Source organism: Toxotes jaculatrix, chromosome 10 (assembly GCF_017976425.1).
Source record: "Toxotes jaculatrix isolate fToxJac2 chromosome 10, fToxJac2.pri, whole genome shotgun sequence".
Lineage (NCBI taxonomy): Eukaryota > Metazoa > Chordata > Actinopteri > Toxotidae > Toxotes > Toxotes jaculatrix.
The window spans coordinates 16,099,499-16,125,746 of record NC_054403.1 but is presented as its reverse complement, the minus strand read 5'-3'; the positions used below and the strand labels follow the sequence as shown (position 1 = coordinate 16,125,746).

Genomic DNA, 26,248 nt, shown 5'->3' with positions numbered 1-26,248 from the left:
AAAATAATCCCTCAACCAAACACCATAAACATATTTACAATAATGATATATATAAGACAGTTTTTCGTACCCCCCCCCCTGTCTTGCCCTGCCACTTGGCTGCACCCGGAACGTTATTAACCCCGTCCGTTACCCAGGGGACTCTTTTCCCTGACGCACCCCAGGTGAACGCAAAACAGGCAGAAGGTGAGTATTAACGATAGCATGAAGAATTCTGTTTGGCACTTCCACTATTCTTATCACAAATACCACAATACGTTTCATCACTTTTGCCAGTGTCCGCCAATTCTGGACCGTCCGCTATCCACGGAGTCTAACCGACCTCCTCTCATTACAGACGGAGCCGAGCGGCCACCCCGGCATCCGACCGAGGCCGACTCCGCACATATGATAACTATATTACGCAACCACTTTTGCTGTTATCTCGTGAAACGTTCATGTTCGAATGTTATATGCCAAATATATAATAAAAGTGCCTTTCGCCATTACTATAGATTGTCTAGTTATTTATAAACAATATCCAAAACCCACCGTGCACAATATTTACAATAATATTTACAACACCGTAACCCGACAGTCAACGGTAACGAAGTCCTTCGTTACACTCATGAAAATCAAACTATAATGAAACCAACCCCTCATTACTTAGAGTAATCTTATTTCACACTGTAGTAAACATGCTTGCTAAATCTCAACAATTGATGCAAAAAGCCAAGTCTATTATCCAGTCTGGAACATAACATGGCTCTGATCCCAGAATGCTCTGGGACAGAGGGACCAGAGCTATGAACCTGGATGGGGAACAAGGCCGCACAAAGAAAGCACTGAGGGCGCCACTCCCTGAGGGCCAGGACAGTCGGCACCACGACAAATGCTACATATCCACAGTCTTTCTGATGCAAATATCTTGTGTTTGTGTGTGAGTGTGTACAGGGGAAACAGAAGGAGAAAAATAAATATCACTGAACATGCACAATCGAATAGTGATATGGAAGGAGCGATATGACTTAGGCCAAACTCCCACAACAGATTTGGTTTGTCTGAGGCTATTGTACATTTGCCAAATGTAATTTACACCTTGAAGCTGGAACAATACACACACTAGAACAACTGTTAAGAACACAGGACACTGAATTATGTCACGCAGTTCGCAGTCAAGATTCAAATAAAAACTTATGCCTGTATTTTTGTTTGAAAAGACATGGTGCATGGCAGAAAGTGGACACATTAGAAAACAAAACTCATTTCATTGGGATTTTTTTTTTAATCAAACTAGTATTAGCAGCAAATAAAACTTAGAAACGCAGATCACATACCAGCATTGCAGAAATTTCAGTCAAAATCAGCAATGAGTCTTTCAGATCTCAAGCACGTTTGTTACAGATGGCATGCGTGCAGCAGTCGCTCTGTCAATGTGAGGTCATCGAAGAGCGAAGACCTCACATTGGTGTGCCAATGAGTCCCTGCCAAACATTTCCCTTCTCTGTGAATCTGTGAATGGGTTCCCACCTTAACAGAAACCATCTATCTCTGCTTTAGATTATGGCCAACCATGACAACTGTGATTGAACTGTCTGTGAGAAAAGCACCCTAAGGTGAAGAAATAATGGCATCCTGACTGCAACAAGGTGTGCATCAATGTATGTGTAAAAAGTTCATTGTCTCATATTCATTTTCAAACGACAGGAAACTCATATCGGCTCCACTGTTTGCATGTGCATGCACACAGCAGCCTTCACACGTATCTGCTTCTAAAACTAACCAAGTGTGTGCTGATTTAAATTAAGGTCACGTCTACTTTGGCAGTGGTCTAGCACCTTCGTTATTTCACCATCAATCATTTGGTAGAGGAATGAGTCAGGGGAGGTCAGCAGTGAAGTATCCAGATGTTCAGCAGCTTTAAACCTACATCTTAACCCAGGTGGCTAGCTTATTACCTAACCCATTTCAAAACACGGACAGGGAGAAGGGGAGAGGGAGAGATAGATGATGAGAGTCGATAACAGGAGGCAAAAGAAATAAGACATTTAAGTGAGGCAGGGAGGAGAAAGAAAGAGAATTAGAGTTAGATGGTGGTGAAAATGAAATGAAGTTAGGGGAAAACCAGGGCATCAGGGGTCCTTAAAAAGCCTGTAAAATTCTCACAAGCCATTAAAAGAAGTACATTAGATATGTTTCATAATTTTGTGCGGGTTTCTATTTATAATTTAGCTTCGATGTGACAATAAAGTGCTGACAAGTTTTACATCTTGTGAGATTTTAGCTAAGCAGAGTTGTGAAGTAATTATGTAAGTGCTGTGACTGACTGGATGTATGATTATTAAATTATTGGTTCAATTACTTCAATTTTTGCACTTTGTTGGTCAGTTTCACCCACACACATTCATCATTATGTTAATAGGTGACTGGCTTAATATACTATATATTAATTATGTCCAGTATAAATGTTTAATCTTGCTGTGCCTTCATGGACTCACAGCTTTCTTTTGCTGCACTCATGCTGTGTTACTTTGTCTTCAGTACAATTCGAGCTAGAAATACAAAAGTTGTAAGAAAGTTGTAAGTGGTGCCTCTGAAACCTGCAGATGTTAGGGGGGAAAAAAGGTATGAGAAGGGCAGCATGTCATTGACAAGAAGTAATACATAAAATCTGTAATGATGGGAAAGACAGGGGCGTCAAGGAGACAGAAGGGAGGGTAAAACAGAGACAGATGAAGGACAGCCAGTGCTGAAAAAGATCGATTACAATCTTCAACCTTCTAAATTTTCTGTAGCTGACTGGACCTCTCTGCTCTATTCTCACTCGACGTTTCTGGCTTTTTCTCTATAAACAAATGGTTTTCCATGTACATGTACACACTCAGTACCATTCTGCGTGTGTGATGTTTAAAGTAAATGAGGAGGAAAGGACCCCTCCATTAACACATCACTTCCAGCATCATGTGACGGCAGTGGCAAGCAGGGATCAGAGCATATGACGCTGTGTGTTAATGGAGTTTCGAATGGACAGATTCGTATAGCAGAGATTTATAATCTATGGTTGAAGGCTCAGAGCCTTTAAACCACTGGACGGTTAATCCTAATCCAGGAGCTAAGACCTCCGCTGGGAGCATGGCTGCCACGCCTTTACTGTTATGCTAGTTCAGGGAGTCCACATATAGACCCACAGTTTTAAACTTAAGAGATAATTTGATAGCAGCACAACCTGTTGACCATTTTTGAGTTTTGAGTGAATGAACAGCAGCACTTACACCACCATCAACACAACATGACGAAAATGCTGAACAAGGGCATAAAAAGTCCAATCTACATAAACTTCATGATTAAAGAGTGCAGAGTCTGGGAAAGTGTAAAGTATTGCTGACCATGGAAAAAATAAGCGGCAGGCAGACTGTGGAAGAGTCTGCAAGGGAGAAAGAGACTAAACAAGAGAGACAGACGAAGACATCGAGGGAGATGAGGCGCTGCATTGAATTCAAGCAGATACTATTACAGAATGAACCCTTACTAGTCTCTGATTCTCTGAGTGAGGATCAAGAAAATAATTTCACCTGAAGGGTATTATTGGTTGGTACACTTAAACATGGAGCTAATGAACCTTCTAAAACATAACAAAAAACAAATGCCTGTGGCTGTGGAATAAAGTCATTCAACCACATTTTACCTGCAAATGCACATGATAGATTCAGTAACTCCATCAGCTGTTACTCCACTATGTCCAGATGGATGGAGAACTGTTACAAAATCATGCTTCAGTTTCAAGGAAACTAAATCATCCTGTATCTCCTGTTTTCGCTGTTGTCTTGTATTTCCCTTGACAGACTAAAGCTGCTTAGAAATTGTACAGTGAATGTGTACATACTAGGCCTACAAGCAGCTAGCTGTTTCTTTAATCCCCATGCCCAAAGCCTCAGGAGCCTCTATTCTCCTTCCAACAAATGCCGTAAAACATAGCACACCATGACACAAAATTAGAAAGACATCTATAGACAGATCTATGTATATTATTTCCATTTCCACTGTTTCATATTCACAAATGTACCACTATCACAACTTTCTCACCTTGTTGGCAGATTTTCTGAATCGTTTAAGAGGAAAAGAACTATGACTTTAAGAGCCAGTGCTAAATTACATTACTTGTTTAGCTTAATTTGTGTCTTTTGTTGTGCTTTCACAACTTTGACAGCAGACAAGAGAGATACTGAACACCAACACCGCCCCCCATGAGATAGTGAGACAGCAACACATGAAAGAGTGTGAGTGTCTCCTGTCATGGGTTAGTATGTAATCCATCCTCTTTATCTCTCCCTTCAGCCTTAGTTTCAGTCATTAAAGCCCATCCTCCCACCCCCACGAGATGACCACTGACTGGATCGGTATGGAGAGGTGAGGGCAGTGGAAGGTGACAGGTCTGATGGTGAACACGTCCATATAATGCATGTACACACGCACACATAGAGGGTTTGAAGCGCAGCCAGTGTCAGAAACTGGTAAGTAAACAACCCAGATGTTACAGATGATGATGCTGATGATGATGGGATGGGGCTTAGGAGAGAATTAGAGTCAAGCATGCACATCTCATTGCACACGAATGAGCAAACCTTAATGCTGCACACGCCACACATACCAAGCACACACACAGATAAATGCGGACAGTGTTTAAAAATAACTAAGTGCATTAAATCACCATTTTAAGGGGACAAAAGTGTTGAGAAGCACATTGAGAGAACAGAAAGAAGTTTTCTTTTTTTTCCTAATTCACGTTTGTCATTCAAAGATTCAGAGTTATTCAACAGAACATTTGTGCATTTGTAAAACTAATTACTACAGAGATCAAGTCCTTCAGGTGCTCTCTTGTGGACTTCATAACTTAAAATTAAATATTAAAAAGTTCAATTTCTGTCACCCCACTATGAAAGGAAACTTGGTTTTGTTTAAAGCAGCACAAACTGCCTCCAAACAAATTTAGGCTCAAGTATTGCCAGTAGCTCCTAATACAAAAGAAGACGTCTAATTGAAGAAAAATGTTTCCTATATAGGCCACACCTAAACTTGTAAGTCGCTTTAGGAACAGATAAAGGCTGATAAAAACTCAATGCAGATCATCCACTCTCAAATCTCTACACGTTTATTAGTGATTTCAGTCAAAATCATCATGTTATCATAGCGTCCATTAATCCACACCCACCCATGCACTTACTGAAGTGTCTAATAACAAAAAAGGAGAAAAAACTTAACGGGGCTAAAGAGCGACTTTTCCCCAAACCTACCTCTGAAAAGCATGGCCATCCAAATATAAAACCCAAGCGAACATGGTCCCCAAAACTTGTGGCACCGCATCCTGGCACCGCTCAGTGGACTCCGCCGGCCCCCGGCAGCGGGCTCTCAGTGTCGGTTACACAGGTAATCTGCTCCGGCTCGGCGGTGGTGTGAACATGAGGCTGGAGAAGGAAACAGAGAGGAGGGAGACAGACAGTGTGAGATAAAAAAGACTGACAGACCAGAATGAGTGTGGAGTTCAGATTGGCGCGTTCACGCTGCTTCAGAAATAAATTCCCTCACAAACACAGCAGCCAGGCTGCTGCGCGCGGGCACGCGTCCGAGTTGAAGTTGGCCATAAATATGGCTACTACACAAATAACCCAAACCATGACACTGACTACAGTAAAATTTCTGTTAAAGTGCGACATAGACAGTTACCTTGGTCAAAGTCTTAGAGTGCTGCTGCAGGGTCGTGGGTTCGTTAAAAACCGTACATGCACCGCAGACTGTATTGAATTTCCCAGATTGTTTACTACTCCTAGGTGCATGCTTGGTAGCCTAGCTTGGATTTGACGTGAGATTTAAATCCTGAAATTGCTGACATTTTTTGTTTAATGTGTTTGTCCTCCTTTTTTGACATTTTTAATGTTTTTAATATTCATGTTGTCACAAGTTACGATAGTGTCTCGTTAAGCGCTACTAACTTTAAAATCGATGTGTCGCACGCTCACCTGCCTCCAAACTCTGCTCACCTGCAATTAAGCACAGGGGTACTCTGGGAGCTGGTGACGTAGACAAGGAGTACGTGCACGTGCGTGCGTGGCTTACAAGTGAGTGCTGTGCCGCTCACGTTTGGATACTGTGGAGCATAGAAACAGTAGTACTAGTCGTTTCGGGTTACAGCTTATCGCTCTGGATATTTTTTTTTTTTTTTTTTTTTGATAGTCAATTTCTTGTCAGTGCTGTGCTTTTGTCTTTTATGGTAAAGCGTTTTCTTGGAAAAAAAATTAGATGTGAAGACTGATCCCACCCTCATGTCTACCTGTAATCTGGGAGAAACAGCTAGCCCCGCTCTGTCCAAAAGTTAAAAAAAAAAACAAAAAAACTGCCCCTCCAGTGGCTCACTAATCAAAACATTATATCCTGTTTATTCCATACAAAAATTGAAGTTAACAGCAAGTTGTGGTTTTATGGTCACTGCACCAGGGTAAGAAATAGCCTGGCACATAACCCCAAATGAAATTGCACATGGCCATTTTTACACTTCAGTGATTGTACAGAGAAAAGACACAAGATCTATTGTGTTAATTAGTGAGATTAGTCTGAGCTGATCAGCTTCTTGCTGTAAAACAGTGGTGCTGATCCTCTCATCTAGGTCACTGAAGGAAAGTGAATAAGTTTATTTCCCAAAATGTCAAAGTATTCCTTTCACAATTGATGAAAAACGTAAACATAGAAATTACTGTGTGGCCAGATAGTGACATTCTGGGAAGTTTCAAGCCCATCAGGGCAGTGCAGCAGGTGTTTTCTCCCTCGACTCAGTGTTTAGTTAACAAACTTTTTAAATCACCTTGTGATTATTTCTTGATGAATATTGATTTCAATAAATGTTGGAAGATGATGCAATGGAGTCGTAGCTACAAACAAGACTCCAAGAAAGACAAGAAGAAAGACACTCATCACTCATGTCAATGTTTTCCTCAGTGCTGGACAGGACCAGGCCTGGTTTATCAAGTAGGTGCAGATCACCATCCGGCTCTCCTTCTCCCACAGCTGTAGACCATCATTTTTGAATGTCATATGTGTCACACTGCAATTTCCCACTTCACAAAGAGACACAAAGAGGTTCATCAACTGCATTTTTGTCGTATTTGTCTCCTTTTTGTGCCAGCCTGGCTTATAATCAAATGACCTATTTATTCCAGTCCATAAATAATTTCATTTGAAAATAGGATCCGACAGGCGATGAGGGGGAACACTTTACATTTCTCCAAATGTTCTCACCGCCTGGCTCCCTTTCTCTCTCTCTCTCTCCTCTCAATGGAACAGGGGCATATCATCTAAGAAGCAATCCTGTGCCAGTGGTATTAGACCAGCTCTTGCTATTTTTCATACCCCACATGTCTACGTTTCATGGAACTCCATCAGAGAAGCTTTATGCTGTTAGATGTGATTTGGTACAGAATCCCATATCTGTCTATGCTGTAGGTGGGCTCAGCCACAGTGGGCTTAGTGAAACCTCTGATCACAACCTTCATCCTTGCACTTGTTCCCACTGGGCAAAGTAGGCCTACTAGTCAGTGAAAAGGCAGTGACATTAAACTAATCCTGATTTTGCTAGGGAGCCAATTCTGAAAATTACTGTACTGGGCTGACTATGAACTAAAAGGTAAAAGTTTGAGTGTAACTTTATGGAGGTTTAATGAAGAGCTGTCCATTCTGATGAGACCACTGGCAGAAATGCAAGGACATTAACAAGTATGTAAGTTATCAAACAAGAAAAATGAGGAAAACAAAAATTCTTCTCTTTTTCCCTATTTGTAACTTCATGATATTCCCACTAAAGAAAAATATTGCTCAGAAAAGTTAAACTGATGCTTAAATCAAACATCAGTGCATGCAAAAGCCATCTTCTTGTTCATTAACAGTGATATCAGACGTATTATGTCTTTGATCAATGGGATCTCACAGCTCATGGTTAAAAGTGACAGATTTGTTTTGTATTTTTTTTAGGTTGTGACAAAATGACATTTATAAGAAGACAATGATGTCCAATCAATTACAAAACTGAAAAAAATGTAAAGTGCGACAGCATAAGATGTAAAGTCTGAAGATAGGTTACATTTATATGTTTGTTTGCATTACATTAAAACTCCTAAAGGATATACATCTGAATATACACACTGTATACCAACATTTTGTGTGTGTGTGTGTGTGTGTGTGTTTACACATCGAGTCTGTGAATCTGCATTATAAACATATTTTTTTCTGCCCATGTGTTGCCTCCTTTTGTGCTTCGTTATTTTTCCCCATGGCGGGAGGGGTTGCAAACACGTACTAACACATGCTGTCACACACTACAGAAAAAAAATGTGCAAACACACAACAAAAACCCCCATCTCTCTCCTCAAAAGGCAGAAACTTGCTACCGAGTGTGTTAACTGCTGGGACTGTGGGCCCTTTAAGCCAAACACAGAAATAGAGATTTATTAAAACTGAGCTCTCAGTTCTTTTTAAAAACATATTTGACAATAATCAGGTAAGATAACAGAGCAGAGACACTTTTCAGCAACACCACAAAGGTTTCCCGGCTGGTCAAATGCTATTTATTTAAACATTAAAGATCACAGAAGAGAAATGATGCTTGTAGATTTAGTTAATGTTTCAAAGTCTGAAACATTAACTGGAACTGGAGTCTAAAAACTGTTCACTCCTCTCTGAAATAGGACAGAGAGGGAATCTCCATCATGCTCTGGCATTTTTAAATGTGCTGATCCACCAATAGGAGGTGAACAATAGCAGAGAGGAAAGACTGAGTGCAGAAAAGAGTGCGGAGGGAGACCAGAGGGAGCTGTTAATTCACTATCTTTTATAAATGAGAGGTGTTCTGCTAATGGACTCAAATGTTGTGGAGTTACCATTGCTCCTTTCCTTTGTCTCTCCTGTCTTTTACAATTTAAAACAAACCTAGCGAACAAATAATTACTGACAACAGAGACAGAGCTACATGATTCCACTCATGTATGGATGTATGTGAACACCACAGTACAAACAAAAGCTAAAACTGATAAAGTCAGCTATGATAATGACGGACGTTTCTGTATCTCAACTGACACTCCTTCAAAAATGTGAATTAAAGTTTCAATCCCCTATTTTGATAAACACCCCTCTCACCTACTTTTGCTGTAAATTAAGTATTTGAATTATTTGCCTGTCCCAGCAGGGTGCACATGTGTGTGTGTGTGTGATAGAATGAGGTCAGATGAGTTTTAGGTTTTGTCTGAGTTGCTATACCTTTGATGTGTGGAAGACGCAAAATAGCTTTTGTTGCAACAGAGCACCCGGAGTCCCAGAGCTAACCAAGGTGTGTGTATTTATGAGTGCATGCGCATGTGAATATGCATTTCCGTGTGTGTGTGAGAGAGAGAGAGAGAGGGAGAGAGCATGTTATGTGTCTGTGTTTGCATTTTTGCCTCCATTTTTGTCATTTGGGATCTTTTCAGAAATGTGGGCATGTGACAGATTTATAGCCAATTATGTTTGGGAAAATGATCAAAGCAACAATTAATATGAGGCTTTTTCTACAATCCAATACATGCTGTGTTTAGGTGTGTGAGAATATTCACCCACATGCTGAAACGCTTCCTGGTCCTCCTGAAGCAGCTTCTCCTCTGCTGTCCTGCTGCCAGCCAGCCATTTGTCTCTGTTATGCTGTACAGGTGGCGACTCAGTTTATCATGGGATGTCAAAGAAAGGTCAGACCTCTCACACACACTTAGGAGTTCACTGCGGATAAGGTCAGCTGTGCAGTCAAGGGTGAGGAAGAATCACAGTCTGGAAAACACAAACAAAAAACACAGCAAAAAGTACAAAGGCAAGAAATTTTTTTTTTTCATCTATGAAAACAGGTGAAATCTGGGACTTGAACCCCAGTCTCCTGGGTAAAAAGTCCTGTGTTTGACCCATTCATCTCTGGCAGAAAAACATCACCAGTTAAAATACATTTGTAGCCAAAAGAACGACATGACATCAAATTAAAACACCTAAAAACATTTTGTCACCTGCTTTCATACATGACAAAAAAACAACAACTCTGGCACAAAAAAAAAAAAAAAAAAAATCTTCTTCCCTTTCAGGGCTTCAGTAAAAATGAGACACATAGATTTAAGTACTGAATGGGTGGGTAATGTGTGATCCAAGAAAAGGTACATCTTCAAAGAAAGGGTCATACAGTTATATGCACACAAAAACAGTCATACATTTATGTACACATACTTACACATGCCTATGTTCATAAATAGAAAAAGTGTAAATTAATAATGTCTTTTATTCTGTCATTGTCTCTGTGCATCAACTCTTATTCTCAGTTCAGCTTTTAGGTGGTCGTTTTCCTGTGGCTTCATTCGTGTTTGAACGAGTGCGTTAATATTACATCACATGAAGAAATTCACAGAAAGTCTCCTGATTTAATGCAGCACCTTAGAAAGTAGAAGCCCAAATTAATACTCTTGGGACCTGCTTTGAAATATTTGAGGTCTTAGCAAGCCTTTCTTGACTCAAAAACCAGGCTTTAAATCGTTTTCCTTTCCCTTAGGTAATGCTAAATTGTGCATATTTTCCCCTTCCATTAAATGCATTATATAAGTAAGATGGTTTTAATTAATATATTAATTTTTTTTACTAGATCTTTACTGATTTTTTTGTCTGCAGCGTACCATTCTGTGCTGTGTTTTTTCTGTAATAGTCTATTTTTGAACAGGTCTCCTTTCTTTCTTCTGCATTTTCAAAAATCCTGACACAGCTTCAAATAAATTTTGCCTTTTTCACAATTTATTTCACACATTAGGTAAGAGCCTGGCGCAGAAATTCTGAACTGTCAGTGATAACTGTGGTTAGGTCCCCACCCAGTGGAAGAAATGTTGAGCTGCACAAAATGATGCACCTGAAAAGCACATGTATTATAAAATTTCCATGGCCTTCACCCACAAAAAAATAAAAATAAAAAAACAACTTATACACAACTTTCAGGAAAAAAATATTAAATTTTGTTTAAATGGCATAATTTAAAATAATTTGAGAGAAATTAATAATAGGAAGACACAAACAAACAAGCATATGTTCACATATACACTAAATTGGTTTCTTTAAGCCAGTTTTTATTGAATTAAGTTTGTAATGATGTACCTTACAGATGTTATGAATAAAACTAAAGCCAGTCAAGAATAATGTTTGCTGGAGAGAAAAAAAAAAAAGAAAAAGAAAATAAAGTTTGCTAAACCTGAGGTGGGTTTGTGTACGGTCCAGACAGCGCCGTCTTTATGTTGAATCTCACAGCCTGACTTGTTCCTGTGGGGAAGAGCCAAACAGTTTGTTTGTGTGTGTTTCTGTCAGAGCTCTGGAAGCCAGATAGGAGGCTATTTTGAGTGGCCATCCTGATGTTTGACTCCATTCATACCTCTCTGGTTCCCGGTGAAAATCTGTGAAAGAAACTCTTGTTCACTTTGACGCTGAGCTGAGAGATTCTGAGCTCTGAAGACACTCAGACGTTTAACAGATCAACAGCTCACTGCTCACACTGCCGGTAAATTTCACATTTCTTCCAATTTTTTGACAACTTTATCGCTTTTCCCTTATTTTCTTTATGACTTAAAATCGTGCATCTTTGAGAGTAAACCAGCTGAGAACTTTTTTAAAAAAAAAAAACAATAGCATGCAGATGTGAATGTATACCTGTGAAGTCTGGTATATCTAGCATTCATTACTCTTCAATGTATTTTAACATTTCATAGACATGAAGGTTGTGGTCCTGTTTGCTCTTTTGAGTGGTAAGTATTCCACTTCCATTATTTTAATCAGTGATCCACATTGTTATTTTAATCTGATTTCTACATACATTTTAAGTTCTATATGTAAACAAAAATATTTGATTATTTAGAATCAAAACTCCATTACATGTAATTTATTGCCTTCTACCCTAAGAATCACTTTGTGTTTGTGGTATTTCATCTTTTTTTAAAGATAGTTTTATGCCATTAACGCTGTGCTTTAGGGGTCTTTGCTGCCCCATTCATGAAAGAAGAGGAGGCAAAGCGATTCATCAGGCTGAAGAGACAGTCAGGATACTGGGATCCATACCACTCTCAGAACCAGTGGGGTTACACCATTCAAGAACAGGTGACACTGTGCTGAGTGGTGTGAATACATAAAAGAAGCCATCTTGAGCATTTCTATGACAAAGTCTCTCTTTCACAGGCTAATGAGTACTGGACAGCCCTTCGAGCAGATGCTCAGTACTACATGGACATGGGTAACCTGATGTTTGACCCCTCTGTGGCTAAGTGAGTAAGATGATCCACAATAAAGCATGTGCAAGGGATTTTTAACCAGTTTCTTAGCATACCATGGCATGATGATGTTTTATTTTGCAAGCGAAGGCAGTTTTAGTGCCACATTCTTCCCACTTTACCACAGTGCCACACTGACACATGGTAGTATCCATCAAGTTAATCACTTAATAACCCTGAATTTTGTCCACTGAGGACAGTTTTTGCCAATGCAATTCATTGTTTTTTAAACTGTGTCCTGCCATTTGAAGCTGTTAATGTGCCCACACTAAACAATGCAGCTTTAAATATGCCCCCGCTTTTAAATGATGTCACTAATTGCTTACTCTTGTATCTCTCTGTTGTCTGCCTATATTGCAGTGAAAACAACAGGCTGTATATGGAGATGCTGCGTAATGCACGGGCTCACCTGGACAGCCAGACAGGTCGTCACAAATAGAAAATGAAGAAGAAGGAAACTGAGGATATGATAAACATTATTTGTTAGTGTAGGCCTCAGTTGAAATATGAAAAAAAACATACATTACACATTTATTGCAATGTTTAGATGTTTAAGTTCTGTAAGATTTACCGCATTTACACATACACACACACACACACACACACACAAACGTTTTATATACTCAAATGAATTTGAGTTGTTTTTATGAAAGTGTTCTTTTAGAATACTATTGCCTGCAAACTCAATATCCTCAACACATCTTGCATGGTGCTTTCTTTTGGTGGTTTGACTGTTGTTTGTTGCTGTCTTTGTTTACCACTAGGTGGTGCTGCCATCTGTGGATATTCTTAACATCCACAATATTTCTATTTATAATACTATGAAAAAAAAGGCATGTAATTTCATGGTAATATAAGTAATTGTGTGTGACTGGATTGTTTCACATTTTCATCCAATTTTACATACAATATGATGGACAACTTTAATTTTCTTTGCACAAAACAGAGATACACAGGTTATTAAGTAAGACAAATAAAGAACTGTGTATTCAAAACGACTTTATTAGTGTGATAAAGTTCATCTGAACAATACAAACAATGTACTTTTGAGGATTGTGTACTTTAGCGTGGCGATGTCAATAAAGTTTTCTATATTTATTACACTTTTTATTATATATCTTGAACTTGATGCATTATTACCTTGAGAGATTAAATCATTTAGGTTGTTTGTTTGTTCGTTTGTTTTTTGTTTAGTTTGACAGTATCCTACTAAAAGGTAGTTACAGTAAGAGGTATTTTGTGCTTCAGGTTTACGATAATCCTATTATTGTGACAGAATAGATATGTATAACATGAACATATTGTTGAAGTAATAGCTAGATAAAAAGGAAAGTTTAGATGGTTGTATTTGTTTTGTTTTTTTAAACTGTACTTTCCCAGACAGGAAATGCATTTTGCTGTCTTGTGCAAAATTACACAGTTCAAGAAAAGAAAACCACCACATATACCAAAATCAAAGGTAATGTCAATTAGAAACATATAATAATAATGTGGAAGTCAGCTAAGTACATATTCAAGCCAATGATATAAATTTTTTATAATTTACCTCTATGTTGAATTAAGTTAGTTGGGGTTGTGTTACTTCTTTAACACTTTCTTTTCAAATTTCATTGAGTTTTAGCTTATCTACCTGTCTAACATGACCAGCATGTGTAATCTAGTGTACTAACAGCTGAATGCTACTTAAAGCCACTACAGTATGGCTATATAGTGTAAATAGTGTAGAATTTTATGGCTTTAGTAATTAACAGGCTCTAATGCAACAGCTGCACCAAGTTTGTCCTATTTATCTATGAACAAAACATTATACCAGTATAATAAATAAATAAATATAATTGTACACTTACTGACTTAATGACATACAGAACATTTTACACAGTGGATTTAGAGAAGAAAACTAACTACAACTTAAAGTTCACCTGTAGGGGTTGGCTCTCGCTTAGTGGTAGCAAATGTTTTAAAGATTCTTGAAGGTGGATCGTCAGTTGCCTGTGAAAGGAGTGTGTTCTTGCCACTAGTCTGAAGGTGGATCCTCACTTGCAGTTGGAGGAGGGATTTTCAAGAACATCTGTAGAGCTGGTGTGAAGATGAGGATGGTACCCAGTACTGAGACAGTGAGGAAAGCCCATAGGAAGATCCTGTCTAACACCTGGGCCACAAACTTCCAGTCTTGAACCACCTAAAATAAAAGAGGAAATGAAAGATGGTATGATAGCAGCTCACAGAAATATTAATCTTATTAAGAGCTATTCTGATTATTACTTTTTATTACTTAAACAATTCTTGATTGATGCTACAGACCTCACGGATGAAGTGCTCCTTGCGGATGTGTCTGCTGATATACCGCACTGAATAGATGGCCTTCTCCAACATGGTTGCCCAAGCTTCGTCTTCCTTCCCCTCAGAAGTCGTCTGTCCGTGGGCTCCGCTCCTCTGCCCTCCCCTCCGACCTCCAGAGCGAGGCTTCAGCTCGGGGCTTTCAGGAGCCAGTTCTGGATAGTGGTAGCGGTCAATGTGTCCACGCATGCAGAGCAACCTTGGCAGTTTCTGGAGGAAGAGGTTACGAACCCATGGCGACATGGGGTGGTAGGTGGCCGAGGAACGGTGGTGGACGTTGATGACAAAGACGGTGACAATAATTGAGAGCGTGACGAAGATCATAATAAAGAGCAGGTACTCGCCAATGAGAGGGATCACCTTGGAGGAAGACGGGATGATCTCCTCTATGACCAGGAGGAACACAGTGAGCGACACAAGGACAGAGGTAGAAAGTGACAGCTTCTCTCCTTCATCTGAGGGAAGGTAAAACACCAAGACTGTCAGGAAGGACAAACCCAAACAAGGGATGATGAGGAAGAGGGTATAGAACAGCGGCAGCCTCTTCAGAATAAAGGAATAAGTAATGAAAGGGTATGAATACAAGCCGTCCTTCCGGTTCCCTCTGGCACCAGTGGCACTTAGGATCTCCCACTCCCCATTATCGAAGAAGTCCTTCCGGTCTACCTGGTTGTCCATCAGAACCAGGTCCACCATGTTGCCATCATAGGTCCAGGAGCCAAACTTCATGGAGCAGTTCTGGCGGTCAAAAGGGAAGAAGGTGACGTCCATGGTGCAGGCGGACTTGTAACTTGCAGGGGGCGTCCACGTGATGGTACCGTTGAACTTGACAATGGCTTTGGTCATCAGAGAGCCCTCAAACCGCCCATCAGCACTGAGGAAACATGAAGCAAAAGTCAAGTCTCACCAAATCACAGTAACAAAACCTCTGTATCTGTATTTATTGATTGATTTATTGTAGATTTTACTTCTTAATTTTTTGTTGCTATGTTTTTTTTCTGTTAAAATGATCAACGGTTCCCCAGATACTGATTGTTATTTGTTCACATTTAAATCATTTTAATTTGAACACAGATCAGCCTTACTTCTCATAGAGGACAATGTCCGGGAGCCAGATATTTTCAGAGGGAACTCTGATAGAGGTGATTCCTCCGTATTTCTCTGGATTCCATCGCAGCTTGTAATCGATCCACTCCTGGTAAACAGATAAAAAATACTTAAAAATACTGATTTTTAGTTTGAATTTATCAGGGTTATTCATCTTGCCACTGTAAGTCCCAGCATTACCTGCCTTTATCTATGCTGGCAACAGTAAAACTAGATAATGTGGAAAAAAATGCAGTGCTTGCTCTGCTTGTGTCTTCTTATTGACATATAGATTCAAATGGTAAGACTTAATGTAACCACGTAGACTCAATTTATTTTTGCCTCTTGCTTACCTGACAAAGCCAAACATTAGTTGTCATGAGCTGGTTCTTCTCGTCCTAAATACAGGCAAAGACAACAGACAAAATATGAAGGTTAATGACACATATATTCATCAAAATGCAAGGAAAAAAAAGGTTTTAACATCACCTAAAAGCTCCCAGACTAACTGACAAATCTTTAAATACATTTTCCAAGGCTCTGATATCTCCCACTTGGGCTCAAAATTTTAACATTTACATTGATATAGATAGTAAACATGTAGATATTAGTATTTATGTTCAAATTAAAACATTCATCTCTACTAAGAAAAGGCAAGAAAGAGAAACATCTCTTGCATTTGCGCTGTTAGGGTTGCGTGTGATGTAGCTTGTTTACAGCACACACCATTTCTGATCTGGACGTTCCATCAAAGCATCAGATGTGATTAGTGGACTAGATGTAAAGCTCGGTTGGAAGTGAACTAGATCATCCTTTCCTTTTCCATGAAATCTGACAGAATCTCATTTACCTGTCTGTGCCACTTCCTTAGCAAACAAGACAAAGAAACATGAGACCTGAGGTGGGTGCAGTGGACCAAGATGAAGCAATATAAACACAGCAAGAGTTAAATAGAGTAAGACAGGAGTAACAGGAATAGAGAAATGGAGAGCGGTGAACACAGGCTTGATTCCATGTCACCAAAGTTTGAGACGTAGAGCCGAGACTGAGAAGATAAGGCCTGAACGAAGTAAATCAGGCAAAAGAGAAAGAGACGTATTCAAAGATGTAGTTCAACGTATCCAGATCCAGCCTCGGCTGTCAGAGTGAGTTGGACATTTTGGTGATCACACAAAGCAGAGGTGAACCATAATCTAATACAGAGACATGCAGCAGCCCAGAAAGACTCAGGGGACAGCGTAGCCAAGCTGCTGTATCTCTGGTTAGCTCTCTTTCCCTCGCTCTGCTCCAAAATCCAACAGCTCGCCAACCTAAATCTTCCTTCACCGCAGAAACATGAAGAGGCTTTGTTTAATTCATCCTCTCCATCCCTCCACCAGCGCATTTGTCAGGTGGAGGGATGAAGAGTTAAAACTAAACAGGTTGAGATGAATATTTCAAGCCAAGAAGAGTGGTTCCTCCATTAGCATTCTCCGCTTTCTCTTCTCGAACACCTAAACCATCTCAACCTATCACAGCAAGCCTCTGAAATATTAAAGGGAGACTCCAGAGAGAGAAAGAGAGAGAGACTGTGTGGTTGTAGATATGAAGAGAGCGTTCCAGATCTATTTCAGGACCATAAAACTCCACACTGTGACGCTGCAGCTGTTTGGTTTCAGCATCACGGACAGTGGCACCACTGAAAGAAAATAACAAAGCACGAACCAACCACAACTAACTTCTGTTCTCAGTTCAGAAAGAACATTTCTTCTTTTTGTTATTGTTTCATGTGTGTTAACTGATTCTCTTCTTTTTTTTTTTTTAAATCCTTATCTCTTTATAAGGCTAATTCCTGTTTACCCTTTGCCTTAGCTGTTAACGGATAAGACTGGTAATGTTCTATATTTTTGTTCAAATCAACAAATCCCATAAAAAGACCAGAACTAACTAAGCTTTACTCCATCTCTCAATACTCACTACCAACCTCATTCCTGCGCCTGTGGCTCTCAAGCCCAGGCCCACTGAATCCTAATGCAGACATAAATCATCAAAAATGGGTCATGAATATATACATATTTACACAAAATATTCATGTTTTAAATGAAAGTATTGTTCATTTTGCAGTGCTAAAGGATTTCTTAAAACAGCTGAGCCAAAACCTTAGACAGGAGTAAACTGTTCTATTTGCTGGGGGATATTTACAGATCTGGTGCACTAGCAAGTCATTTATGATGACAGGTTAAATAAAAAAGGCTTGAAGGCTTTTGTTGGGAACTCAATGTATATTTGTAATGATGGATCCACTGGAATCGAATCCTTGTTAGGGTTTGGTCTGGGTTAAGGTAAGGCTTAAGGCTTAATTGTATAGGTACTATTACAGCAAGGGGCTGGCAATGATTGAAGGCAATGAAAATCTTCATGAAGGCAGACGTGCATACATGCATAGTTTTTTTGGGGGGGTTGTGTGTGTGTGTGTGTGTGTGTGTGTGTGTGTGTGTTTGTGCATTCATCCTCACCACATCGACCAGTTGGGAGATCTTGAGTCCAAAGCGTACTTTAACAGTGTCGTTGGCGCGCTGTATTGGCCTGACCCAGCGTTGGTAGCCTTGGAAAAGGTTCTTCAGCAGGGCGTCCTCCATCTCCGCCAAGGATACAAATTCACTTGGTGCTTGAATAAGGAGGAGTGGAATGTGGATTAATGACCCTGCATTGTTCCAGTGTTTTGTGCTACTGCAGCTATGTCTGTCTAACAGTATCCTACTACTGCTACTTCAGTGCAAAGGGGTGGAAAGTAAAGAACTACAAGTAACTGTAGTTACTAAATATTGTAGGTGACTACATTTATGATCTATTTTCTTTAAAACATCAGTAATGATCTGTGGATAATTTTGTACTGTGCTACTTTTTAAAAGGCACAGTTGAAGAGTAACTGTGGAGTTGTGCTGGCAGCAGCATCATGTAGACACCAAAGCATAGTTCACTTTGAACATTCAAAATGCTTTCTTACAAAGACGGTTACAACTCAGTAACTTTAATAGAGACTGGTTGTTAGAGCATTGTCATAGTGAGAGTGTTGAACTCAGCGTGACACATTGGTCTTTAAACAGGGACCCTATGTGAATAACTCTGAGGTTTAGTGTTTCATATTCATCACAAGTAATGCTAATCTTGTAGCAATTCTCTAGTACCTCTAGCACTCTTTCAACCTATGTCTGTGGCCCTGTTCATTAACCACTGTTTGATGTTATTGTTGTGTTTGGCCACTAATTAAAAGTTTGGCCAGAGAGCAACAAACAAGTTTGTCTCTGGTCTGACTATTTACAGATTACTCCCCTGCACCAGAGGAATAATCTGTATTCTTCTGGGGGTATGTGAGAGGCAACTGAGAAAAAGGAATTTGTATGTTTTACAAAGTAAGAAATTTATCTTGTGCATAAATCCACATCAGGCCTGTAAAATGTGTAGTTGGGTGTAAATTAGAGTTTAAAAATGTTATCCAATCAAATGATCCCATCTGAAATTCTCTAAGCTTTTGTTTCATTATATAACACAACAGAATATGTATAAGTGCAAGTATATGTAAAACAAAAACAAAAGAGTGGATAACACACGTTCTGTCACTCGAGATCAAGATCATCTCCATATGATGATATATGTCCTCTCCCTGGTAAATCACAGAAGTCAGAGCTTCAGTCCTCCAGTGGTGTATGGGAGCAGGTGTTGTAGATATTAAACTACATGAGAGGATGAGGAAAGTCGCCTGATACTGCTCTGCAGACTGTTACAAACCAAGGGGGAGGATATATAGATAACATAACTGTGTCCAGCAGTTGGGCACTCAGCATGTCAGTCAGCCTGAGGCGACGTGTTGTCTCTGAAGAGAGAGAGAGACAGTAATATTGACAAGAGACAGCCATAATGTCAGACACAGGGGACGTCGAGTTCAAGAGCTTATGTGTGTGGTGAGGGAGAAGGAGGAAGAGTGTGGACCTTTAACCTGCTGCTGGTTTCTGCGCTGGCTTAACATCTGTCTGGCATCAACTGACTGGACTCACTGGTGAATAAATGTAAAGTATCCACCAAGCAATCATAAAACCATCACGTTAGAGGGCATTTTAATCCTGCCGGATCACCTCTGCCTTTGCTTTCAAGGACTCCGTGAGGGGTGCACAGAGCTGGACAGTGACATCCGACACCTGTGTTCCTGTTTGTCTGATGACCAATCAACTTCAACAGAAACTGAGCTGAGCCATAACACACTGAAGCTGAACTTACAGTAAATACTGGAAGACTGATTAAGATGTGATTAAAGTCTAATCTGGTTGATGCAGGAGTGCAGTGTGGTGAAACAAGAGATCCTACAAATCTAATTGCTTATATTAGATCCAAATGGTGTATTTCTATTCCACTCATTACAATTACACACACACACAAAAAGAGTTGTAGAAATAGCCCACTCCTTTTGATTTTGTGGAGAAAAATAAGCCACGAACGGAGATATGGAGAAAGCTGTAACAAAAATCAAAATGCTGCAAAATAAGAACAACAGAACACTTTTTGAATGAGCTGTGCATGAGCAGGTGGCACTCTGTGTTTGAGGAGGTCATCAAAGGTTGATTTAAATCTTTATCACACACGAATGTTGCACCACATGGTCTTCGACGCGATTGGATCTTTTGTCTTTGTTCTCCCTGAAGAAACGAGTCTCCGTTGGGCAAGTACACTTAGATATATTTAGAGAAGAGTTTTCTTACCGGCGACGTTGGCGAGGGACGGCGAGCAGGACATCCACAAGAGGAGGAGAAGGGGGAGGACGGCCAACTTCATGGTGTCCTGGTCCGGCTGAGCGCTCCTGCAGCCTCCTGTTACTATCGGATGTTCAGCTGGAGAGCGCTGTACAAACACGGAAATGGCAGAAACGCCGTGGTTTCCATCAGTAGTACTCGAAACCAAGCGGAAAACAAGCCCCCTGCTGCCGCTGAACAGAGGGCAAGGACCCGCTGTGAGGGTGCATGTGGCCGGTGTCCACGCGCTGTGTGACTCCGGTCCGGGCGTCACGGGGAGCGACGGTCAGCTGGGCGTCTCTCTGGAGGAGGAAAGGGGAGGGGCTGAGGCGTGGAGTTTAAAAGCCGCTCTGAACAATAAACCAAGTCTTAGTCTTACCTGTGTGGTGTTGCTGCTCAGGAATTAGTTTTATTCCTGAATATAGTGTCTATAAAACTGGTTTAATATTCCTAATCGGGGGCTGTGAAAGGACACTTAAAGTTGCGGTCTTGCGCGTTAAAATATCTAAAGTAATTGCACATTTTACAGATGTTGTTTATTCCCTGTTGAGAGCTTCATGGCTGCAAGAGTGACAGACTAATTCTTAATTAGCAGTTGTCGACAGATCAACTGTGCATCTCTCTGTGCATGTCACTGTCACTGATCGTCCACTGGAGAGCGCTAATAGGAACACTGGTCCAGGACATCGTGTCAGTAGAGATTAAGTGACAGCAAAGGCCGTTCGTGTTATTTAAAGTGGATAGCCAAACGTCTGATGGTGCAAAGCTTCCCTTTAAAGTATGATTAAGAGATTATATAACCGCAATGTAATGGGGGAAAAAATCACTGTAATACCCCAAATGGAAGTCATGATTGTGTGTCAAGTGTCTGATAGTGTCAGGTTTGTGTGTATTGTATTGATATACAATATTCATTCCGCATTCCTTCTGTGAAATCATATGTGCTGTGTCTGATCCTGGCGTGGAATCAGATGTTCTCCATTTGCTGACACCAGCTACATGCAACAATAAAAACTGTCATGACGTGCCATACATGCATTTGATTATTATTTTCCTTTTTTTTTATGTCAGAGTGGTTTTTCAAAGAACATTCTTCATGACATAAATCAGATAAAACTATGAAAATTCAGTTAAAGGAGTGCAGTGAATATGGAGAACTGGAATACAACGCACCTGCTGACAAAACTGGCCTACGAAAACTTATGTCAGTCAAACAACAAATACTGCAGCCCTTTGAAAGTGTTTCTCTGTTGTGCAGCTTGTACCATGAGAGAGTGTGTTGCACCTGTAGTCAGAACAAATATCAGAGTAGTGACCAGCAGGTTGCACTGGCTCATGGAAACATCATCAAAGACCAGAGTGTGTATCTCTGTGTGAGAGGCAGCAGGCTGAGTGACCGAATTCTGCGTCACCAGTGCTGACAGAGACAGACAGAAAAAAGATAGAAATTATAGTCAAACATCAATTATGCAATACTTAGACCATATTTTTTATTTACAAAAGCCACTGGGAATTTTATCAGAGCCCTCACAAGAAAAAAGAAAAAGTAAAGAAAAGGAATAGACGATCTGTAAAAAACAAACAGACTAAATGTGTCTGCAGCTACTGATCTGTATAGGCCAAGAAAAGTGAACAGAGGGTCTGACACACAAAGAAAGAGAGATAGAAGGGAAAGGAGAAGAATAGAACAAGAATGAAAAAAGACAAACTCATTAACATCCCCCCACATAAACACACACTGATGGCGATGGTAGCTGTGGTGTATAAATCACAGCTGAAAAAAAAACAACACATTTGATGAGTAAATATGTGCTACAAAATCTGCTCTGTGCTACCAACTGACTTCTCAGAAAGTGTGAAAAATGTTTAGTTGAGGTGAGAAATAAGCTGCTGATAGATACAGACAAGTTGTTTCATAGTTAAGTGCATGGAACACCTTCAATAGTCAGATGATGTTGCTTTAACAGCCTCAACTCATCTAGGAAGGCTTTCTATAACAACTGATATTTTCTCCTTTTCCACCAAGAAAAATGGTCTTTGTTAAACTGTTTCCATATGGACAGAGGTGTCCATATACTTTTTGCCATATAGCTTATGTTTACTCAGTGCATTGGATCAAATGATGATGACAGTTCCTGAGCTGAAGTCTCTTTTTGAGCCAACGTGCTTTAAAGAGCCAGTTCAGCCAAGTAAACTACTTTTAAGTAGAACGCCTGTAGATAAATTCGATTTCAATTTTATTTAAGTAAGAAAATATTATATTACATACAGAAATTACCTTGCAAAGGCATTACTGATAATATGAGTCAAGTTTTTTTTATTATTATCGTTATTCTTATCAGTTGCATTTGATGATCTTATAGTGAGAGGTAAACAATTCCAAAGTTAGGGGGCAAAGACTCAAAGTGAGCCGAGCTGAGGGAACATCTAGTAAACACCGATTCAGCGACTATATGGGCACGGCAATTCAGAAATGTAGGTGGTTTTGAAGTTGTGCTGCCACCCTAACACAACAGATGAGAATAGAACCTTGTATATGGCGCTCAAAGAAGTGAAACAAATGATGTTGAAACATGTCAAAAAAAGCAATGTCCCTGTTACTCTGAGGGTCCACAGACTTCACTCTGACAAGTTTAAATTGGGACTATTTCTAGTTCCAGTTCCAGTAAAAAAAAAAAAAAACTGTTGGCAGCAAGGTCTGTGGATTTTCCAAAGTACAGGGGACATTGTTTCTGGAAAGACACAGTGTTGCAGAGTTTTTAAATTTCAGTTTATATCTCAGCACTGCATAATCAAAGCTCAGGCCAAAACCTAAGCAATAGATGTTATAAAACCAAAATTACAAAATCTGATAGATTTTGTAATTTGGGTAAAATGACAGTAAAGAGACAGGAAGAATGTAGGTCCTTACAAGTACAGGAAGATAAGCATGGAGCACAAAGAGACACCAACACATTCTCAGATACACATGCATGTCTTCTGCAGTTAACTAGGCATGAACCTCACATTTTCTCTTTTGTATTTTTATTCCTTCCTTCCCTTCTTCCTCCTTCTCTGTCACACACTCTCTCTCCCTTGTGCTAGCCCTCTCTCCTCCCCCTCCTCCTCCTCCATGGGTTGAAGTGACGGGGATAACGGGAGGCTGATTATCACAATGAAATTATCCTGATTTTCTGCTCCACTTGGAGCCGTTGGGCGGGCAGCTGCTGCCTCCGAGATCGTCCCATCCGCCTCGCCTCTGATCATTCGGAAACATAAATTCTCGCGGGCTGGAAACCTGCCGGTCCCTTCCCAGACGACTGTGGGCAGCTGCACAATGTGTGTGCATGTCAGTTAATGTATGTGTGTGAGAGGTAGGAAGAGACGGAGAGAAAAAGAAGTCAGAAAGTGAAGGGAGAATATATTTTCTGCATCTCTCTGTGTGTGTGTGTGTGTGTGTGTGTGTGTGTGTGTGTGTGTGTGTGTGTGTGTGTTTACCAAATGTTAAAGCTTGTTTGTGTGTGTCAGTGCTCTCTTTTTTCCTCTGTTTGGTGTTGTTTTTGTTTTCTCAGCCATTGTTGAGCTCATAATTAAAATCTGCATAATTTGACTTGGTGTGGAAATATTTAATAAATAAAAGGAAACAGCCCTGTTTCCCAAGGCCTGCATGTTTAATCTTAATCTGTTTGTTATTGTGAGGATTTTAAAAACTGGTGATAAAGACAGGAAGGGGATACAGTAAAGGAAATCAAATCTCACGCAAGCTTCAAAGGAAAATACACAGTCAGTGGTCTCACACATGCTAATACTATTAGCCCACTAATGCTACCACCAGCACTTTAAATGGAAACCTGATAACCTTGTAAGCTTTGGAATATCAATGGTTCCCAAAGTAGCTTTTAGAGGATGAAAACTTTTTTGAAATTAGTCGAACTTTTAACTGATCTGATGCCAAAATTCCCTTTTATTAATAATCCAAGAGTTCAATTATTTGATGTTTTAATCTGCTAAAGTACCAAAGAACTGCTGAGCAAAATAGATGGAAAGATTCTGACCAGATCAGAGGAAAAAAAAGTAGTTAAGAAATTTTGTCAGAACTTACAACAGAGAGAAGAAATTGGAAGGGAAAGGAAAGGAAAGGAAAGGAAAGGATGAATGGAGGATTTCCAAATGTCAAATGTCAATATAACAGCTCAGTATCAGCCACTGATGGACTGGAAAAGTTAGCAGCAGAATGAAGTTTCTCACTCAGCAGACACACACACACACAAAATATTTATTGACCTGTAACACGAAACTTCATCAAGATGGCTATCACTGATCTTTGTTTTGTTTTCGTCTGACTGTGTACTGAGAAGAAAAGGCCACTGATTGTTTGAAACTCAAGCCTGCAGGACAGTGTCACAATACTGTCTGCTTCAGATAACCTGGGAAGAGCTAAAGACCAATAATCATGTGCAGCAGCAAGGTAAAATAATAAGGTGTGCTTGATGTCCAATATCATTATGAGGTTATATCAGCTTTTTTAACAATTGGCGCCTCATAAAACTAAAAGAAAGCATTAAATAATTGCTTAGGGCAGAATATTTGTATTAGGATTGACACCAAACGGCAGCTTGACTTAGTTGATTGGTATAACAATTACCAAATACGTTTTTAAATGAACATGTCAGCATTTCAGACGGCAATCAAGACCCCAGACGGTTCTCAGTTCTCATCTATGTATTTTAATTGTGCTCTCTGGCATTTAATGTATGTAATATACTTTGAACAAAACCTATGGGAGGCGTAATTGGTAAGATTACATTTATCATGTCATCTATTTCCAGCTCCAAAATATATGAGTTCATATACATTCACATATATATTCACATTTTTGTAATGTGATACAAAATCATTATTTATATATATTGTGAACTCCTACTGTGTGTGTGTTCATCACTCAGAGTCAGTTGTCACAGAGTGAATGAACTCTGGCACACCAAAGATGTTGTCATCAGATGTGAGTCAGCTATGCTCTGTGTGTTTGTACGTGCATCTAATCTGCATTTGTGCATTAATGTGTGAGTGTCCCTATGTATGTGTTTGTGCATGTGTGGGTCCATGTGCATGTGTGATGTGCACTTCATATTGTAACTGCCCATCTGTGTTGGTCCATGTGCCAATATGTATGTATGTAAATCTGACATTTGCACATTCTTGTCTGTTCAAGTGTGTGTGTGTCTGTCGGTATGTGCGTGGTTCTTTGTACATAATCAAGCATGTATGTGTGTTCCGGAGATGTGGTCAGGCTGGGTGTGTGTGTGTTTGTGTGTGTCTGTCTCGGTGTGTCAGTGTCCATGAGGAGTTCCCAGTGGATGCTCTCCCAGGAGAAATCAGTCTCCATTTCTCATCTAGAATCACAGAAATGTTGTGTAACCTTCAGTAGCCTCTGGACAAGACAGACAGATAATGAGGCACCTTCTGACATGCACCCACATATGCAGTGTGTCACATTCACATGAAGCTGCTGCAGTGGCATCAGAAAAGTCTTGACAACACTACAGTTCTTGGCAGACGATTTCATATTATATTTAAATCTTTAGTGCGTTATGAACAAATTAATTGCTGAATTACACAACAGTGTAAATTAGTCCAACGTGGTTTGTCATGAGGAAACTTTCTCTTAAAACCTACAGTAGAAGGTTGTGCATTGGAGACTTTCTTGCTGTGCAGTAGACTGCTTCCCTTCTTACTTCATGATCCAAAAGTAAAGTT

At 39.9% G+C, this 26,248-nt stretch overlaps 3 protein-coding genes across 5 annotated transcripts in view; 1 reads left to right on the top strand and 2 right to left on the bottom strand.

Moving 5' to 3' along the window:
• LOC121188385 (neuronal acetylcholine receptor subunit alpha-7-like) overlaps positions 1-5,313 on the bottom strand; it is a 37,418-nt gene extending 32,105 nt beyond the window's left edge. Inside the window, exon 1 of the mRNA XM_041048119.1 lies at positions 5,271-5,313. Within this exon, the coding sequence (XP_040904053.1) occupies positions 5,271-5,289 (19 nt within the window). The 5' untranslated portion in view covers positions 5,290-5,313. The remainder of the gene's footprint in view (positions 1-5,270) is intronic.
• A 6,195-nt stretch (positions 5,314-11,508) lies between these two features.
• On the top strand, positions 11,509-13,450 carry LOC121188386 (uncharacterized protein C3orf85-like). The gene is made up of 5 exons (XM_041048120.1): positions 11,509-11,563; positions 11,772-11,807; positions 12,032-12,156; positions 12,235-12,320; positions 12,687-13,450. The coding sequence occupies exons 2-5, from the start codon at positions 11,774-11,776 to the stop codon at positions 12,763-12,765; spliced, it is 324 nt and encodes a 107-aa protein (XP_040904054.1). The 5' UTR covers positions 11,509-11,563; positions 11,772-11,773; the 3' UTR covers positions 12,766-13,450.
• A 332-nt stretch (positions 13,451-13,782) lies between these two features.
• LOC121188383 (neuronal acetylcholine receptor subunit non-alpha-2-like) lies at positions 13,783-20,555 on the bottom strand. Of its 3 annotated transcripts, none has more exons than XM_041048116.1 (6): positions 20,483-20,555; positions 18,245-18,396; positions 16,103-16,147; positions 15,749-15,858; positions 14,628-15,537; positions 13,783-14,505 (listed from the first exon to the last, which is right to left on the bottom strand). In XM_041048116.1, the coding sequence occupies exons 1-6, from the start codon at positions 20,553-20,555 to the stop codon at positions 14,341-14,343; spliced, it is 1,455 nt and encodes a 484-aa protein (XP_040904050.1). In that variant the 3' UTR covers positions 13,783-14,340. The 3 variants fall into 3 exon arrangements, with proteins under 3 accessions (XP_040904050.1, XP_040904052.1, XP_040904051.1); XM_041048118.1 differs by lacking the exon at positions 20,483-20,555 and having other exon boundaries at positions 14,628-14,738; positions 14,814-15,537; positions 18,245-18,402; XM_041048117.1 differs by lacking the exon at positions 20,483-20,555 and having other exon boundaries at positions 18,245-18,402.
• Positions 20,556-26,248: the final 5,693 nt, after the last annotated feature.

Coding starts and splice junctions, on each gene's coding strand:
- LOC121188383 (XM_041048116.1), bottom strand. CDS start 20,555: ATGAAGTTGGCCGTCCTCCCCCTTCTCCTCCTCTTGTGGATGTCCTGC. Junction 15,859..16,102: donor CTAATGTTTGGCTTTGTCAG/GTAAGCAAGAGG, acceptor TCTGTTTACCAG/GAGTGGATCGATTACAAGCT. Junction 14,506..14,627: donor AGGAGCACTTCATCCGTGAG/GTCTGTAGCATC, acceptor CTTTTATTTTAG/GTGGTTCAAGACTGGAAGTT.
- LOC121188386 (XM_041048120.1), top strand. CDS start 11,774: ATGAAGGTTGTGGTCCTGTTTGCTCTTTTGAGTG. Junction 12,157..12,234: donor GTTACACCATTCAAGAACAG/GTGACACTGTGC, acceptor TCTCTTTCACAG/GCTAATGAGTACTGGACAGC. Junction 12,321..12,686: donor TTTGACCCCTCTGTGGCTAA/GTGAGTAAGATG, acceptor CCTATATTGCAG/TGAAAACAACAGGCTGTATA.